The sequence below is a fragment of the Trachypithecus francoisi genome, unplaced genomic scaffold, assembly GCF_009764315.1.
Source record: "Trachypithecus francoisi isolate TF-2019V2 unplaced genomic scaffold, Tfra_2.0 Lachesis_group0, whole genome shotgun sequence".
Taxonomy (NCBI): domain Eukaryota; kingdom Metazoa; phylum Chordata; class Mammalia; order Primates; family Cercopithecidae; genus Trachypithecus; species Trachypithecus francoisi.
Genome location: NW_022681453.1, coordinates 137754374 through 137771339, shown reverse-complemented (window position 1 = coordinate 137771339; position 16966 = coordinate 137754374). Strand labels below are relative to the sequence as shown.

The 16966-nt window shown below is 41.7% G+C and overlaps 1 protein-coding gene across 3 annotated transcripts in view; it reads right to left on the bottom strand.

Annotated features, from left to right (window-relative positions):
• The window catches only part of ENTPD3 (ectonucleoside triphosphate diphosphohydrolase 3), a 47116-nt gene that overhangs the window by 13904 nt on the left and 16246 nt on the right, over positions 1-16966 (bottom strand). For all 3 annotated transcript variants that reach the window (XM_033212118.1, XM_033212119.1, XM_033212120.1), the window contains 2 exons: positions 14154-14271; positions 2498-2648 (listed from right to left, as the gene is read on the bottom strand). In XM_033212118.1, the coding sequence (XP_033068009.1) occupies positions 2498-2648; positions 14154-14271 (269 nt within the window). The remainder of the gene's footprint in view (positions 1-2497; positions 2649-14153; positions 14272-16966) is intronic.

Sequence of the window (16966 nt, the reverse complement as noted above, 5' to 3'; positions counted from 1 at the left end):
GGAAAATTGCTTTCAGTAAAAGTACAATTTGTTCTCCCCACCTATATCATCTGTTCATGTATCAAAAGAGCCTCCTATTTAACTGCCATTGCTCTCTCAGATCAGCAGAGGAAAGGAAATTGATGAAGGCATAAGAGTGGCATATGGAGACACCATACGAAGGAACCCTCATCTGACCAGAAGGAAGGGGAGCTTAGTAGGAAGGGGGAAAGGAAGAACATTGAGTTTTCAGCTGTTTCTGCTTCAGTCTTTGGGAGGGCTTCAGCATGAAGGGATATGACAGTCATCATGGCTGTCACTGGATTGAAAAACCATTGGTGTGCTGACTCTTAGACAAGTGGCAACACAGCATTCTATCCCTAGTGACAGAATGTTATGGCATCCATCTCTGCCATTTTGCACTATGAAAGAGCTCGCTTGGGAGATCATTTCCTCTTTCATCCATGGGTTAAGAAAGCCAGGGGCACTGGCTGACTCTTGGCTCAGGAAGAAGAAAGAGCAAGGCTATAAGCAGGATCCATTCCAATTCAGTGGCCAGTTATCACTACTTGGAAAATAATTCAGAGTTTTCCCAATTTCATCAATTCTCATCAATTCTCATCCCAGCTAATTCTCATTAATTGTTTTCTTTTCTATTTTACTTGTCTAGTAATTAAAATATCAGCTAGTTCCTCAGAAGAAATAGATCATCATCAGAAAACAGTTTTACAAGAAAAAGTTAGTACTTAATTTATTCAAAGGAGACATTCACTTTTTCCTAAGGGGTGAGTTTTCTGTTCCATGGTTTGTGTCATGAGCTGTAAATTGCAGAGCCTTTTAATTATTTCTCACTGAAAGACTGGGGGAGGGAGGGGAAGCAACCAAGAAAAAGTCAGGTTCTTAAGAGCTGTTTTGTTTGTTTGTTTGTTTTGTTTTTGTTTTTAGAGTAGTAGAAGTCTACTTAAGTCATAAGGTCAGAGCCAGTTCAACCAAGAAGTTTACATATGTACAAGCACTACTGGTAAAGCAAAGATATTTTAGAGTAACTTCTACAGACATTTAATGGAATTGGACCAGTATTTCTCCCTGATTGTAGTCACTTATCCCATTCATATTGTTGGTATTGCTCAGGTCCTGTGCTGAAACTTGTTACCTGAAGTCAAATTCCAGGGAGGGTAAACAGCATCCTAATGTATTCTGAAATGGAAAATTCAGCCTGAAAATGTGAATTGAATGGAGTGAAAGCAGAAGGATTTCACAGACTAAGCCCTAAGCATTCAGTCTCCAAGTTGAAAACTTCATGAGCACATCCTGCAGCTGACTTTTCTATAAGTAGCTCCACACGTGTCGTGTTAAGGAAGCATCCACTACAGCAGATGAGGATTTTAGGTCCATGGAATTAAGAGCCTGTAAAGGGGCTGCCTTGCTGTGTTCTCTGAGATTACGAGGTTTCAGTTCCACCCTTGTTGGAAGAACTGTTTTTATAAGAAAGAAAAGGCAAAAGGAAGGAGTTTTTAAGTCATTTCTATTACACATAAACGAAATAATTTAGAAATACACTGCAGATTCCAACAGTGAGCAAAGAAATCTGACTTCCTTCCACATTCAGCGTGGTCAGCCAGGAAATCAGATTAGAAATGAGAATTATGAGACTATAAGGAAAAGGCCCAGTCTAACGGAGAGCATGTCATGATTTCTTTTCATTATCATGTTAAAGGAGCTCTGTTTGTTCTTTTTTTATTTTCTTAATACTCCGACATAGTTAATTTTGCATGCTTGGAATCATAGATAAAGTGCCTTTGAAGCAGAATAAGTGACGTCTTCTTGTGATAAAACCTTATTCCAACACTTGGAGTAGCCTCTACTCTGAGTAGATTTAAGTTTGATGTTTATTTTTGGAAACTGTTTTTTTTCTTAATTTCAAGGTCAAGGAAATGCTATAATGGAGAAAAAGAGAAAAGACATTCAAAAACATGCAACTGGGCCAAAAGCCATGACTACAAATTTAGAAGGAACTAATTGAGTGAGTGAAATGAGATGCTTGTTTCATAACAACTCCAAAAGCTTTGACTGATTTGAGGTGCAGACATGCCATTGTTTTAAAGCAGATTTCAGTGATATTTTGTACACAAGCAGAAGCTACATAGCTATGGGTTGTACTTACTACCAAACTTAGCTGGTTGTTCACAGGTGTTAAAACACCAAGTGTCAAAACAGCTACTTTTCCAAAGCAGTAGAGTTATATCCCATGAGCGGATTTCATATTACCTCTCTCTTTTTCAAAGTTCCCAGTAAAATCACCAAGCGAGAGGGAAACAATTTTAGAACTGTTTCTTTCTGGGCATTAAAATAAAGACTAAAAGTTTCCCAACCTTTAAAGCCCAAATTTACGGCACAATATGGCTTCTTTTTGGGGGGCAAGGGTTGTTCCCAGAAATAGAGTTACATTCTTGGCAAGGTTCAACACATTCTTGGTTATTTTGGTCAAATGGGCCCCTTTGTGCCACTTAGCCTTTACCTCAGCAAGCGCATCCCAGCTGTGGCTCCCAGGTGAATGGGGGTGGATCCGTGGAGGTGAAATGGAACCTGCCCCTTGACTTTTTGCATACAATCCTCAAAGGCTTTGGGGACATCTTGGGGGTTATTTCCATAGCTGGAGATTCCAGAGCCTGAAAAGCAAGCAATCAGCGTCTGTCAGCATTTCTAAGAACCAACAGCGGCAATACAACTTTTAAATAAAAAACAGACTGGCTTTGAAAATTATTGGGGTTTGGTAGGAGGTTGAAAACAGCTGGATGTGGTAAGTCCTATATGGTTACACTGATCAGTCTACTTGCAACCTCTAAAGGAATGAATTACAATTGTGAAAAAAGTAAGCCAGAGCCTACTTTAAAAAAAGTTGTCATTATAAAAATTTCAAATATAAGTAAAAGTAGAGAGAATAGTATATTGAAACTCATGCATCTATCTCCCAGCTTCAACAATAATCGACTCTTATTTCATCTGTACAGTCTTCCACTTGCTCCCCACAAAGCAAAATGCAGATGTGTCATTTAATTCCCATATTTCAGTATGTGTCACAAAAATTAAAAATTCTTTGAAGAAACCCTAACTACGGTTGAATTATTATACCTGTACAAATTACAAATAATTTATTTTTCTTTTCTTTTTGTCTCTCTCTTTTTTTTTTTTTTTTTTTTTTTTTGAGACAGTCTTGCTCTGTCGCCCAGGCTGGAGTGTGCAGTGGCATGATCTCGGCTCACTACAACCTCCACCTCTCAGGTTCAAGTGATTCTCCTGCCTCAGTTTCCTGAGTACCTGGGATTACAGGTGTATACCACCACACCTGGCTAATTTTTGTTGTTTTTTTTTTTTGTAGAGACACGGTTTCACCATGTTGCCCAGGCTGGTCTTGAACTCCTGACCTCAGGTGATCCACCTGCCTCCACCTCCCACAGTGCTGGGATTACAGGCGTGAGCCACCACGCCTGGCCAAAAAAATAATTTCTTAATATCATTAACTATCTAGTCATGGTTCACATTGCCTCATATCCATTCTCATTCTCATCCTCTCTGTCTCTTTCTCTTCCTCCTCCTCTTCCTCCCTCCTCCTTCCTCCATCCACCACCCTTTCCTCATTTGTATGAGTCAGGATCCCAATAAATTCCGTACAGTGCAATGTTAAGTCTCTTTCTATCTATTGGTTCTGCCTTCCCTTTCTATTATTCCTCCTAATTATTAAAAGTTTTTATTGCAATTTCTGTGTCCTGAAGAATTTCCACAGTCTTGAGTTTGTCGATTGTACCCTCATAATTCAATTAACATCTTACTTGGTCCTTTGTATTTCTATAAATTGTTAATTGAATGTAGAGGCTTAATCAGATCAGGTTTGAATTTTTTAAAAAAATATAGGGATTAGTGTGGATTTACAATAGGAGGCACAGTATCTGGTTGTCTCTCTTTTTGTGCTGTTAGCATTATCAGTGATAATGGCTTAGATCCATTATTTCATTAGGAGTTGCAAATGGTGATATCTTCTTTTTTTTTTTTCTGAGATGGAGTCTCACTCTGTCACCCAGGCTGGAGTGCAGTGGTGTGATCTCGGCTCACTACAACCTTTGTCTCCCAGATTCAAGCAATTCTTGTGCCTCAGCCTCCCAAGTAGTTGGGATTACAAATGCATGCCACCTTGCCTGTCTAATTTTTGTATTTTTTGTAAAGACCGAGTTTCCCCATGTTGGCCAGGCTGGTCTCGAACTCTTGGCCTCAAGTGATCCACCCTCCTCGGCCTTCCAAATTGCTGGGATTACAGGTGTGAGACACCATGCCTGGCCTGTTGCATTTTACTTTTGAGTTTTAGGAATTACTTTTTAAAAAATGATATTGTCTTATAGTTATTAAAATAATTACATAGTTAGTTCTAAAATCAGATCTACAAAACTAGATATATTCAGAGACATCTAGATTCTCCTTGTCTCCTCTTCCTGTAAGTAGTTTCTTTTTTAAAAAAAAGTTTAACTGATGTTTGTTTAAAATAAGCAAGTACATATATTTTTAATCACCCCAACTTCCAGATAAATGGTAATTTACTATATATACCCTTCTCCACTTTTTTTTTTGCATTCAACAATACTTCCTAGTAGCCACTCCATAGCAGTATATAAATATTCTTCATTTCTTTTTACAGTTGCATTGCATGCCATTGCATGAATATAACTTAATTTGTTCTCCCAGTCCAGGCTCTGAGTTTAAATACGTCCTACTTTAAGGAAGACTAAGTATAGGACAGACAAGGAAGATGGAGGGAATATGGTCCCTCTGGAAACTTCCTTCTTTGGAATTGGTAGAGCCACTGCCTCCTTCAACTGCCCTTTCTTAACCTTTCCCACCCATCTTCTAACTACCACAAACCAATAAAAAAAACCCTGAGCTCTCTAATTACAAGTTTTACTTGGATGTGTCCATTAAGATGCACAGACATGTGGATTTCATCAACAGTGTCATAGAAGCAAGGACAGGCTTTCCCAACCTTGGCCAAGGACAGAGCCTCTAATGTAATCTTCCCTCCTGGGGGAATGACCTCCTACAACAGAAAAATGACAGCACCATAAGCCATGGGCTTGATGAGCGCGGTGGCTTGATCTCAGGAGTTCAGAACTGAAGTAGCTATAAGAAACACTAATAACAACAATTAAATAAATATATATGTTTTTATATATGTGTGTGTGTGTGTGTGTGTATATATATATATATATATTTTTTTTTTTTTTTTTTGAGATGGAGTTTTTTGCTCTTGTCGCCCAGGTTAGAGTGCAATGGCATGATCTTGGCTCACTGCAACCTCCGCCTCCCAGGTTCAAGTGAGATTCTTCTGCCTCAGCCTCCCGAGTAGCTGGGACTACAGGTATGCACCAACAGACCCAGCAAATTTTGTATTTTTAGGAGAGACGGGGTTTCACCATGTTGGCCAGGCTGGTCTCAAACTCCTGACTTCAGTTGATCCGCTTGGCCTCCCAAAGTGCTGGGATTATAGGAGTGAGCCATTGCACCCAGCCTGTATGAATAATTTTTAATACAAAAATATATTAATCCTAAAAAAAGAAATATTTTCCCCTCTGGTGTGAAGGATTATGGATGATCTTATTTCCTTTTCTACTTTTAGATAAAGATGGGGTCTTGCCATGTTGCCCAGGCTGGTCTCAAACTCCTAGGCTCAAGTGATCCTTCTGCCTCAGCCTCCTGAGTAGCTGGGAATCCATTGTGCCTGGTTCTATTTTATTTACCTATGTTTTCTGATTTTCACACAATGAAAATATATTATTTTGTAATTAGAAAGTTATTTTTAAAAAGACACAACTCTCTCAGTAAATAAAATGTCAGATTAAGCTCTCAGGCATATTCTTATGTGATAGGTTATTTAACAGGGTTTCCTTTCCACAATGCCAACAAAAACAACAAAACTGTGCTGAACATCACAGGTAAGTGTACACAGGTAAGTGTACACATGTTTTGTATTAAACAATCATAATTGTTTTCTGTGAAACTAGTAAAATGAATCCCCATACACTGATCATTCAGCTTCAACAGTTAATCAATACACAGCCCACCTTATTTTCATCTATATGCTTTCTTTTTTCCATCTCTATGAATTTTTGTAAAGAAAATCCCAGGCATTGTATTAATTCATCTGCAAACACGTTAGTATATGTTTTGAAGAGGGAAGGACTCTGAAAAGTATAACCATGATACCTAAGAAAAAAATAACTCCTAAAAAAGTTCTTAATATTATTAAAGACACATCAGTGTTCAAATTTCCCAGAATAACTAACTTTTTCTTTATAGCGTGATGAAGAAACCAAAGTCCATACCTTGTACGTGCATTTGGATGTTTTTTAAGATTCTTTATTCTGTAACAGTTTTCATGACCCCCTTTTTTCTTGCCATTTATTTATTAAAGAAATAATTTTCATGGAGCAGCTCTCTCATTTTGGATTTCGCTGATTGGATCCGTGAGGTGTCATTGAACATGTTCCTTTATCTCCTGTGTTTTTTATAAACTGGGAGTTAATTTCTATAAATGTGATCAGATTCAGGTTTGATTTTTTGGCAAGAGCACTTCCTAGGTGTGCTAGGTTTTTCCTATGTACATCACCACACTGGGGGCATATCATGTCTGTCTAACTTCTTAGGTTATAAGCTCCCCATCACTTTTTATCTAATTGTGCACTTCCTCTTTCTTCAAATATCTTGGATTTGGGTTCTGAACTTCTTCTCCCCTTACTGGCTGCCATTCCTCCTAAGTTCGTTTGCTGGATCCTCCTCCTCTCCCCAGCCTCTCAGTACTGGAGCGTGTAAGGCTAAGCCCTCAGATCTCTTTTCTTTAGTATCTACTCACTCCCTAGATGAGCTGGGGCTGGATATCATCTGTATTCTGATGACCCTCAGCTTTATTTCTTCAACCTCCCCCTCCCCTGAACTCCTGACTTGCCTGGCAACCACACATCACTATATAGATCAGGAGTGAGCAAGGTATTTGACTCAATACCTGTTTTTGTATGGATTGCGAGTGAAGAATAATTTTTACATTTTCAAGTAGTTGGAAAAAAATCAAATGAAGAACAGCATTTTATGACATGAAAATTATAAGAAATTAAAATGTCAGTGTTCATAAGTAAAGTTTCGTGTTTTTTTTTTGAAATACAAACATGCTAATTCATCTACACATTGTCTATGGCTGTTTTCATGCTAAAGGGGCAGAGTTGAGCAGTTATGACAGCGACCATATGGCCCACAAGTCTAAAATATTTATCGTCTAGCTCTTTACAGAAAAAAGTTTGCTGTCCCCTGACTCAAATGATTTATAGCCGTCTCCAACTTAATATGCCCAAAACCAAACTCTTTAAGTCTTGCCCTGCCCCTAGTATGCTCCACTCCCAGTGTTCCCCAATCTCAGTAAATGGTGTTGTGATGCACACAGTTGCTCATATCCAAACTCTTGCTCATGCATTATCAACTCAGATGCCTCACATCAAGTCCATCATAAAATCATGTTGGTCCTACCTTCAAAATACCTTGCAAATCTAAGCACTTCTTACCCTCTTCCCCAGAACCTCGTAAACCAAGGTTTCTCAACCTTGGTGCTACTGACATTTTGGGGTAGATAATTCTTTGTTGTGGAGGCTGTTCTGTGCATTGTACAATGCTTAGAACATTGTAGAATGGCAAGGAAAAGGCCAAGCATGGAAGCTGCATGGAAGCTGCTCAGCATTTTTTTTTTTTTTTTTTTTTTTTTGAGAAGGAGTCTCGCTCTGTCGCCCAGGCTGGAGTGCAGTGGCCTGATCTCAGCTCACTGCAAGCTCCGCCTCCCAGGTTCACGCCATTCTCCTGCCTCAGCCTCCCGAGTAGCTGGGACTACAGGCGCCCACCACCTCGCCCGGCTAGTTTTTTGTATTTTTTAGTAGAGACGGGGTTTCACCGTGTTCGCCAGGATGGTCTCAATCTCCTGACCTCGTGATCTGCCCGTCTAGGCCTCCCAAAGTGCTGGGATTACAGGCTTGAGCCACCGCGCCCGGCTGAGCCCAGCATTTTCTAGGAAAAGCCAAGGGGCCAGTGTGGCTGGAAGAAAGATGAGAAATGTCCTCTATGCACTAGATGCTAGCAGCACCACGGACTCAGTCATGACAATCAAAAAGATCTCCAGACATTGCAAAATGTTTCCTGGGAGACAAATTCACCTTGTGTTGAGAAGCACTAGTCAAGGACAAATTGACCATCACCTAATCTCTCACCCATACTGATTTAACAGCACTTAACTGGTGTCCTCGCTTCCAATCTTAGCCCCTGACTACGTGTTCCATATCAACTGAGCGATCCGTTAAAAACAGAAGTCATATATTAGTTCCCTGGTTAGAATCTTCTAATGGCTTCCCAATATACTTTGAAGAAACTTCATCTGAGTCACAGTCAAACCCTTATGACACCTCAAGGCCCTCCAAGGAGCTGGCCTTGGCTATAGCTTCAGTCTCATTTCTCATCTTTCTTCCAGCCACACTGGCCCCTTGGCTTTTCCTAGAAAATGCTGAGCAGCTTCCACACTTGGCCTTTTCCCTTACCATGCCTCTGCTCAGCATGTTCTTCCCCCAGACATTTACATGGCTCACTGTCTCATCTCACTTTTGTCTCTGCTTAGCTGTCATATTCTTCATACTTCCCTGACAGTCCTGTTCAAAACAGCATGATCACTTTCTATTTCCCACCCCGCCTGATTTCTCTTCACATCATGTCTCCCTGACACTCGTTATATGCCCCTTTTTTTTTTTTGTCTATCTTCTTCATTGGAATGCAAGTCTCATAACACATAACCACAGATTTTATATATATTGTTTATTTCTGAATTCCTGGTGCCAAGAACAGTTCGTATCAAACAGCAGGCACCTAATACATATTTATTAAATCAATCAATCAATGAGACTTTCAAACCACCATATATCTCTATAGTAAGGAGATTGGCTAGTCCAATCTGGGCTAAACAAAATATAATCTGCAACAGCTGGTCTCTAGATAGTGGCTGGTGAGAGGCAAGATAGAATGGTGAAACCTTGGGAGTATGTCACCAGAGAGCCTGTTTGCATAAGGTCTATTAAGCCTCCCAGAGGGAAAAGGAGATAGGATTCACAGGCTCCTAGGATACTTGGACTTGGACACTTGGCCCCATGAGAGGAGCATGGAAATTGCTGTTTCAATATGGGGAGAGAGGGTTAAACAGATGGCACAAAACTTACTTGAGGGGAAACAGAAGCCAAAGACACGCGCCTCAGCTTGAGCTCCGGCCAACTATTGGCAAATAATTTTTTTTTTTTTTTTGAAATGGAGTCTCGCTCTGTCACCCAGGCTGCAGTGCAGTGGTGTGATTTCCACTCACTGCAACCTCTGCCTTCTGGGTTCAAGCAATTCTCCTGCCTCAGCCTCCCGAGTAGCTGGGATTACAGGTGCCCACCACCACGCCTGGCTAATTTTTGTATTTTTAGTAGAGATGGAGTTTCATCATGTTGGCCAGGCTGGTCTCAAACTCCTGACCTCAGGTGATCCACCCACCTCAGCCTCCCAAAGTGCTGGGATTACAGGCATGAGCCACTGCGCCCAGCGGCAAAGATGTTTTTTAATACTATGGTGGCCTGGTTTCTGATGCAACTCTTTGAGGGATTTTAATGTAGGAGATTGTTAAGTTTAGGTTCTAGTGGAGCTTAAGTAATTTTTAGTTACTGGTTTAAAGGAAAGACATTGTGAATGTCCCTTGTGGGGAAAGGCAGCAGCAGGCATGAGTACTGCAGATGAGATGAGACACATGCAGAGAACCCAGCACCTCCAGGGGGTGGCTTCGCCACAAGCAGCCAGAGACACAGACACCAGCACAGAAACTGCCAGCAAAGGCAATGAACTCATGGAAAACAGTAGCAACTGGGGGTTGATACCTACCAGAAAGAAATTTCTGAGGGCCTAGGCATCTGGGAATCCCTGCTGGGTGAGCAAGCATTCATCACCCCATTCTGTTTGGCCAAGACAGGGGAGTCCTGGGAAGTTTACAACAGAGGAACCAGAAACCCAAATTATCCTTGGAGAAGCCACAAGTCTTTGAGGCGATGACACTTGCTGAACTTCAACTCTGTAATTTAAGCTTTAGTTTGTGGTCTTCTGTTCATTCAGAGTATATATGGATCCCTGAGGCTACTGTGATCAAAGAAGGGAAGATCATTTATGGATATGCTGTGGCCTCCATGACTCTGTGCCTCCTCAAATCACATATGCCATCCCGGGTGGGCCAAGGAACCCTTCTCCTGAGGGACTGCTGTAACACCTCCCCACATAAGTCTTATTTTTCCCCACAGTCGTAAGGCTGTCAGGACTAACTTGATTGAATTGCCCTCTTGGGTCTAAAAACAGAGATCTTGTAACTGTGGGACAGAGGAACAAGTGGCAAGAGGATCCACCAGGAGCTCTGGATTGTGGTGCCCCATGAATAACAGCTAATGCTTATTGAGCACTTACTGTATGCCGGGCATTTCTTTTACATATATTATGTCATTTAATCTTCAAATCACTCCTATGGGGTAGGTATAACTACTATTACGTTTTTTACTTTAAAGATGAGGAAGTCAAGACTCAGAGAGGTTAGATAACTTTCCAAGGTTCACACAGTAGGGATGAGGTGAAGTCTTAATCTCGATCTTACACTCTCTTCTCTTTACTCAGAGCACATAGTCTCTTTGAAAGGAGCAGCCTGCTGTCCTATTTCATGGTTGAAGGTGAGGAAATGGCTCAGGAGTTACCCGAGCAGATAGAGGATTGCTGGTTGAGGTCACAGCAGGGCTACAGCTGCCTGTGTCTTGTGGATAACAGTGCAAGCAACACTCAGAAAATATCTGCTGGGTGCAGTGGCTCACACCTGTAATCTCAGCACTTTGGGAGGCTGAGGCAGGAGGATGGCTTGAGCCCAGAAATTCAAGACCAGCGTGGGCAACATAGTGAGACCCCATCTCTACAAAAAATGAAATTAGCCAGATGTGGTGGCACTGTCTGTAGTCCCAGCTACTCAAGAGGCTAAGATAGGAGGACTGCTTGAACCCAGGAAGTCTAGGCTGCAGCGAGCCATGACTGTGCCACTGCACTCCAGCCTGGAAGATAGAGTGAGACCCTATCTCAAAAAGAAAAAAAAAAGAAGGGAAAATATCCAAGTCCCCTGTGTGGTGAACCCAAAAACATGCCGTGCAAATATGCCTTCAAATAGACTTATTGTTCCAGCTGTCAGCTTCTTCAGGGTCTGCCTGAGCTGCAGAGAGCTGCCTTGCTCAAGATCTTGCTCTTTCTAGGGTGGCAAACATCCAATGAGTGGCAGCAACAGGGGTATTACAGCCAAGCCACTTCACATCATTTCAACCCGGTGCAGCATAACAGATCAGTTGAAGCTTCATCAGGCCTGAGTTGAAGTTTGACTTCTTTTTTTTTTTGAGACAGAGTCTCGCTCTTTCGCCCAGGCTGGAGTGCAGTGGCCAGATCTCAGCTCACTGCAAGCTCCGCCTCCTGGCTTTACGCCATTCTCCTGCCTCAGCCTCCCGAGTAGCTGAGACTACAGGCGCCCGCCACCTCGCCCGGCTAGTTTTTTGTATTTTTTTAGTAGAGATGGGGTTTCACCGGGTTAGCCAGGATGGTCTCGATCTCCTGACCTCGTGATCTGCCCGCCTCGGCCTCCCAAAGTGCTGGGATTACAGGCTTGAGCCACCGCGCCTGGCTGAAGTTTGACTTCTTTTTTTGTCCAATCATTCTGTCTGCCTGCTTTCTGCTATAATGTTGCATCTGTAATAACCACCTTGCATTCCATAATCTGTCTCTACATCTGCTTCTGGAGAGCCTAACCTGGAATACCTGTGCATCAAGGTAGGCAAGCTCCTGGCTGCCCTCCTCGGAGGGCGGATGATCAGAATTCACTCTGATTATCCAAAGAAGACTCTTGGTCTCCTGGTGAGAAAGACTAACTCTGTTCCCCAAGTTTTTCAATGCCATGATTCCCATGAACTTACAATGTTTTGGCAGCTCACTGAGGGAAACAAAGGAGGTTGCTGGGCTGGGAGGACAGGTCTGGAGTCTCTAACTTGTTGTCCTGTGGGCTCAAGGATACACTGGGCACATTCAGAAAACCCTGGTTGGGAGGCTACAGGCCAACTCAAAAATCCTAATGCTCGAATGAGGAAGATAAGTGGCTTTGAAAAAGGCTTACACATATACACACTCCCTAACTAGGCTCGATTACTTGGACTAATTATACACACTCCCTAACTAGGCTCGATTACTTGGACTAATTACTTAATTGTAAAAGGCAAAATTATAACACTTTTCATAGAAAAATGTCTGTATGACCTCAAGATAGGAAAGGATTTCTTAAATAAAACATACAAAAAAGCAAGCCACAAAAGGGAATATTGATGGTTGTATTTACATAAGAATCAAGAACTTCTATTCATTAAGAGACATTACAAACTAAAAAGACAAACTACAAACTGTGAGAAGATATTAGCAATAATATGATAATAATAATGGCAAATAATTCATATTTAGAATATTTATAAAGAATTTCAATGAATTAGTAAGAAAAATTCAATAACTCAATAGAAAAATGAACAAAAGACATGAATATGCATTTCACAGAAAACAGAAATTGCTATAAATATATGGAAAGATATTAAGTTTTATTAGTAACCAAGAAAATACAAATGCCTATCAACATGGAAAAATGAGGCTGGGCGCAGTGGCTCATGCCTGTAATCCCAGTGCTTTGGGAGGCCAAGGCAGGTGGATCACTTGAGGTCAGGAGTTTGAGGCTAGCCTGGCCAACATGGTGAAACCCCATCTCTACTAAAAATACAAAAATTAGCCAGGTTTGGTGGCAGGCACCTGTAATCCCGGCTACTTGGGAGGCTGAGGCAGGAGAATCGCTTGAACTCAGGAGGCAGAGATTGCAGTGAGCCAAGATTGCGCCACTGCACTCCAGCCTGGGCAACAGAGTGAGACTCTGTCTCAAAAAAAAAAAAAAAAAAAGAGCAGATAGTTACTCATATCAACACAGATGAATCTTAAAAACCCAATGTTGTTAGTAAACAAAGCAAATACAGCATAAAATATGTTGATTCCATTTATATGAATACGTTTGATTTTGTTTTAAAAAACAGAAACCATACATAAGACGAAACTAAAAAGAACAAGGAAACAGTTAATATAAAACCCAGAATATGCTGTGGAAAAGGCAGGAGCTGCATGGAGGATCATTAATTATCATTGCTGCTAATACTCCTTTTCAGGGGCTGGCACCCCATGGGCCAAATCCAGTATACTACCTTTTTTTTTTTGTGCAGCCTATGAGCTAAGAGAGGTTTTACATTTTTTAATGTTGGGAAAAAATTTGCAAGAAGAATTACATTTCATGATGTGAGAATTATATGAAATTCAAAATTTCAGTGTCCATAAATAAAGCTTTACTGGAACAGAGCCATGTCCATTTGTTTACATATTGTCATTCTCTCTCTGCCTGCCCGTCAGTACACACGACTACTCCTTATCACTGTTGGAAGACAGCTTTCCATGTGTTCCTTGTGTTTCCCTCCACAGCAAAAGGCAGACATACTCACTGCCCATTATAAATGCTTCTCTAAAATCCCAGACTTCCTTTCCTATGACAGAACCTATTGCATGAGTGCATACTCTCTGTCCCTCTTTCCATCATCCTGGGCAAATTGAGAATCAGAACCAGTGTAAGAAAATGCTGATACTCTGGGCTACTAGTGTGAGTAACAAATTATCCTTTGTTTCTGAACCAGGAGTCTTGTGTCTTCCAGCACCCATGAAAATATGGCAGGGTGAAATCTCAGACCATTCACAGTTCTTGACGCCACCCCTTCCCATGTATACAGATGAAAAAACTGAGGCCTAGAGAAGGGAAGTGACTAGAGCAAGTTTATTCCACTGATGAGTAGCAGCACTAGCACAAGATCTCCTATTTCCTGACTCCCAGTCGAATGCTCATTCCCTGCCTCCCAGCAACATCTAACGACCTCTCCAGGCCTCCAAGACACTTAGAATTCTACCTTGCTTCCCATTGCAACTCCCAGACACACTTCAGTCCTTACCTTTCACATTACATTTGAAGGTTTGACTGACCACTCCGGTATTATTCTCTTTCTCTGCTGGCCATTGATACACGTAGACTGTGGTTCTAGAAGACCCGGCATCCAGCACAATACCATACTGAATAAAAAGGGAGAGGGAGAGTCAGAAATGGGTGGGACTCCTCTGATCACTGCTTTCTCGGTTGGCCACTGAGAACCCTGAGTACCTTAATCCACACTGCTTCACTTAGGGAAGGACTGATCAATAAGAAAAACTATTTCCTCCAAACCAATTTCGTCTCCTTGGATTGTGAGGGAACAGGATGAAGAAAGGTAGGGCAGGTTCTAGGAAATAAGTATCACTTTGCCATGCATTAGAATCACCTGGAGAGCTTTAAAAATCCCCCAGTGCCAAGGCTACACCCCATATCAATTAAATCAGAATCTCTTGAGAGTGGACTCAGGCATCAACGGGTTTTAAAAGTCCCAGGTGAGTCCAACACTCAGCCAAGGTTGAGAATTGTACTTCATAGATCTTGTATACAATCGAGTTGCCTGATTCTTCCTCATTTAGACCTCTGGGGGGAGGTACAAAAGCCATCTTCGTCTCAGAAGGAAAATGAATATCACCTGGATGCCCTATATTTCCAAACTTCTAGGTTTATCAGTCTAAAAATAAACAACCAAAATGAAAGCGTAGGAAGAAGCTATAGGAAGTTTTTCACATGGTAGAGGCATTTCTTTTTTTCTTTTTTTGAGATGGAATTTCACTCTCGTCACCCAGGCTGGAGTGCAATGGCACGATCTCAGCTCACTGTAACCTCTGCCTCCCAGGTTCAAGAGATTCTCCTGCCTCAGCCTCCCAAGTAGCTGGGATTACAGGTGCCTGCCACCATCCCCGGCTAATTTTTGTATTTTTGGTAGAGATGGGGTTTCACCATGTTGGGCAGGCTGGTCTCAAACTCCCGACCTCAGGTGATCCACCCGCCTTGACCTCCCAAAGTGCTGGGATTACATATGTGAGCCACTGTGCCTGGCTGAGGCATGTTAATACCTGCATCAGTGCTCAGAATTAAAGTATTCATAATTAAGGAGAAAAAAAGCAAAATAAAATAATATTGACATATTGATCCCACTTTGGCAATGTGTATGTCAACAAATGAACAGGCAGGTGTTGCTGGGCAGTGCTGGGGCTGCCTGTGTACAGAAGAGTAGGCTGAGAGTCCTGGACCGATTTGCCCAACTTGAGCAGGCACTAGAAAGCTTCATCTGCAGGTTTGGCCCAGCCCAGGCTCTGGACCAAACCTGACCAGGAAAGAGTATGTATTAGTAGCCTATAGAGTTTGGAATTAGCAATGCATACCTAAGCCGAGTATCTGCTTGTGCTCACAGTCATCCCAGGGCATCCAGAGGCCTTCAGGGTGGCCTGAAGTCCCCCACTCCACTACCTTTGGGTTAACCTAGCCTGTCCCACAGAAGATGATGAAGCTGGGTCTGGAGGCAGGCTGACTCAGACGGATTCTTGATTTTATGATGCTGGCCTGGGTAAGTTGCCTGACCTTTCTGGGTTCCCTCATCTTTAGAGGACTTACTTGCAGAAGTAAATAGAAGGCTATATGCCTGATGCTTAGAGGCTACTCATAAATACAGGCTATTAGCATATATAGAATGGCCAAACAAAATAAACAAATAAAATCACAAAACAAGAAAAACAGAAAAGAAAACAAAGTATCCCTCAAATCCAGATATTGCGTTAGCCCTTGTTATATCTTTTCTAATTGTATATGTATATATGTAACTGGATATATACATATATCATTGTATATATGCAGTGGTGCCATCACGACTCACTGCAGCCTCAACTTCTCAGGCTCAATCGATTCTCAGCCCCAGCTTCTCGAGTAGCTGGGATTACAGGCATGTACCATCACACCTGGCTAATTTTTGTATTTTCTGTAAAGACGGTTACACCATGTTTCCCAACCTGGTCTCGAACTCCTGGACTCAAGTGATTCACCCACCTCGGCCTCCCAAAATGCTGCTGGTATTACAGGCATGAGCCACTGCATCTGACCATGCAATGCTCTTTTCTTAAAAATATATCATGAACATGTCTTCCTGACAGTAGAAACAGATTCATATCACCATTTTCATACATTCATTGTATTCACTGTTAGATATAGAGTAATTTAACCAATTTCCTGATCCTATACATTTAGGAGGTTTCCAACTTTTTATTATCTATATTACAAATGCTTGTTTTGTTTGAAATGGGATCAAATTTTTAAAAAGTTGCTCCAGCTCCTGAATCATAGCCTCTCCATTATTTTGAAATAGAACATCTGTGTCCACTGGTATGCGAATTTGGATAGTCTCTTAATCTCAGCCCTTCAGTATGATGAATGTTGATCGGGATCCTGACCTGACATCCCTCATGGGGAACAAGGGTGGCATTGTTCATAATCTGTCACAGGCAGCAACTCACAAAGAGATTAAAGCACAGGTTGAAACTGAAGGCAAGAAGGAAACCAGGCACTAAATTAAAGAGGTCCGGGCCTCTATATTCTTGGTCTGCTTTCTTTCCTCCCTCCTGATCTGCACCACTCCAACTGGCCCTGCCACGCCTGGTGCTGACCCATAAAACAAGAGGAGAGAGAGTAAGAGAAAAACGATCATCTTCCTTTCCTCAAATCTTTATTCCAATCTTTCTAAAAGGGAGCATGTCTTCCCTGTGTGTGAAGCTCAGGGCTGTTGGGTCAAGATCAGAGAAGAGTATCCATTATTATTTGTAACTCCAACTGGGATCCAGCTTGCACCAGGATCTGCAGCACCCA